At 54.7% G+C, this 2,622-nt stretch overlaps 1 protein-coding gene across 1 annotated transcript; it reads left to right on the forward strand.

Moving 5' to 3' along the window:
- Positions 1-26: 26 nt before the first annotated feature.
- Positions 27-2,622, forward strand: ENH_00037750 (hypothetical protein; the record flags this gene model as incomplete). The annotated part of the gene is made up of 1 exon (XM_013580548.1): positions 27-2,622. A coding segment is annotated over one exon (2,596 nt), but the record flags the coding sequence as incomplete, so codon positions are not given.

Below are 2,622 nucleotides of genomic sequence, written 5' to 3' on the forward strand. Positions count from 1 at the left end.
TCTACGTTATACTAGCGCTTCCCGCAATGGAGACGGACGTGGCTCTGCGTCTAGTGGAGGAGAGGCAAGGGGCTTTATGTTGTGCCTTGGTTGAGACCTCCCTTTCCAATTCCCGCCGGCAGTGTCTTCAGGCACTACCCGTTTCCGCGTATACCGACGACGAGGAAACGTCTCCTTGGCCAACGGCCAAACTAGAGTACTCGAATTTTGATACGTGGCTAAACTCCGAGGAGGCGCAGGAAACTCCCCGAGTGATACTGGAGGTGTTGTGTGCCAACCGTGCGGTCTTTCCAGATAAACTTCCTACCGGGCTGCCACCGAAACGCCCCCACGATCACCGAATTCTTCTCGTGCCAGGGAAACTCCCTGCGAAATCGGCGATTTACCGCATGACCCCCGAACAACTTCTGTTTCACAAACAGGAGATAGCTAAGCTGTCTGCTAATGGGTGGATCGGCCCTACTTACTCTCCGATCTGCGCACCTACGATTATGGTGGATAAGCGAAGTGATGCGACGGGCGAGCGTAAGATGCGCATGGTTGTCAACTACCGGGAGCTGAACGCCCTTACGATTGCGCCTGACTTTTCCCTACCACCTATTCAAACGATTCTTGAGATGCTGGGGGGGGCCCGATACTTTTCCACCCTCGATCTCGAGTCAGGATTTCACCAGATAAGGATGGCCAAGGAGGACAGGTGGAAGACAGCTTTCCGTTCTGTTATGGGGTTATTCGAGTATAAGGTCATGCCCTTTGGTCTCAAGGGCGCACCTGCTACCTTTCAGGCCAACATCAATGCATACCTACAGCCTTTATTAGGTCAGGGAGTCATCGCGTACCTTGACGACGTCCTCATTTACAGCCCTGACCTTCCCAGCCATGTTGCTCTCCTCCAACAGGTACTCGGTATTTTTCTTGACCAGCAATTTTACCCCAAGTTCTCTAAATGCAAATTTGCAAAGCGGGAGCTTACCTACCTGGGCTATACCGTTAGCGCGGAGGGTATAAAACCCGCACCCGACAAGATTCAAGTCATCAAGGCGTGGCCTGAGGTGTTGCAGAACGAGACGCAAATACGTCAGTTCCTAGGCACCGTTAATTATTGTCGAATGTTCATGGGCCCGGATTTTGCCAGGGTCGCCCGCCCGCTAGTAGATCTCACGCGCAAGGGTGTCCCTTTCCAGTGGACAGACGCACACACTCAGGCGGTACGCCACCTCAAGCAGCGTTTGATTGATTACACCACCTTACAGATTCCTGATACAACCAAACCCTTTGAGCTCTACACGGACGCCTCTGGCTTTGCTGTTGGCGCGGTCCTCGAACAGGCCGGTCAGCCAATAGGGTTCCTCAGTCAGGCCATGACCCCCACGCAGCAGAAATACTCCATCTATGACCAGGAGCTTTTGGCCTTAGTGTCTGCACTCGACAAGTGGGCACACTTACTGAGGCCTACCAAGGTCACGGCCCACACCGACCACCAAGTTCTTACATACTTACAGCAGCTCAAGGCGTGGAAGCCTCTTCGCGGCCGCACCGCCCGCTGGCTAGATTTTCTAGCTGAGTTTCCCGGTCTCACTATTACATACCTGCCGGGTGCACGTAATCAAGTGGCGGATGCACTGTCTCGTCTTCCTTGTCACTCAGCCCCCAGTCCTTCACCCTCCCCCATCAACCCCCCTGAGACCAATTCTGGGTCTCTTGCAGTTCTCGGGCCTGGGACTGACCAGTCCGAACCAACGCACAGGACCCGGGGAACACATCCTGACTACCGGCAACTTGCCGGCCTCCGCCGACGTTCCTCTAGGAAACGCAGCCCCTCACCCCCGGTTCCATCCCCGACCTCTACGCTCGACCCCGCGCCCGAATCTTCCACGCCGGCAGACCCAAGACCTACGCCCAGCTCACCCGACCTCGACTGGCCGGCGGCGTATTCTAAGTGCCCGGTGTTCGGCGCACCATATAACACTGCCTCTACCAAGCAGGGTGAAGTCGTTCAACTGGAGTTCCAACATCGTCGTCACACCTTCCGTTTTGTCCTGCCCTATTTACACATATGCGTTAATGGTCTCTGGCTTATTTGCGTGCCGCAGTTTCCGGAGTTCCTCACTCACATCCTGTACATGCACCATGATCACGTCACCGCCGGGCATCGAGGCCAAAAGAAGACCTACAAGGCCCTTAGCAAGCGTTACTATTGGCCTGGCATGCGTACTTACACCAACGCGTACGTGGAGTCCTGCACGCAGTGTCGCGCAGCCAAATCACTTAATCAAAAACCTGCCGGTCTCTTACAACAGTTGCTTATTCCCTCGCGCAGGTGGAGCCATGTCAGTCTAGATTTCATCACCGACTTACCCCTCACCTCCTCTGGGCACGACGCTATTCTGGTCGTCGTTGATTCTCTCAGCAAGATGGCACACTTTATTCCGGCCAAGAAGTCCCTCACAGCCGCTGACACTGTAGAGCTCCTTGCTGACCGCCTCATCCGTTACCACGGCTTTCCCGAAGTCCTCATTTCCGACAGGGATCCACGTTTCCAATCTGAAGTTTGGTCGCAACTATGCTCGCGTTTTAATATTACCCGGGCGATGTCCTCTTCTTACCATCCGCAGACGGATG

The sequence above is a fragment of the Eimeria necatrix genome, genomic scaffold (genome assembly GCF_000499385.1).
Source record: "Eimeria necatrix Houghton genomic scaffold, Enh_scaff2786, whole genome shotgun sequence".
Classification (NCBI taxonomy): Eukaryota; Apicomplexa; class Conoidasida; order Eucoccidiorida; family Eimeriidae; genus Eimeria; species Eimeria necatrix.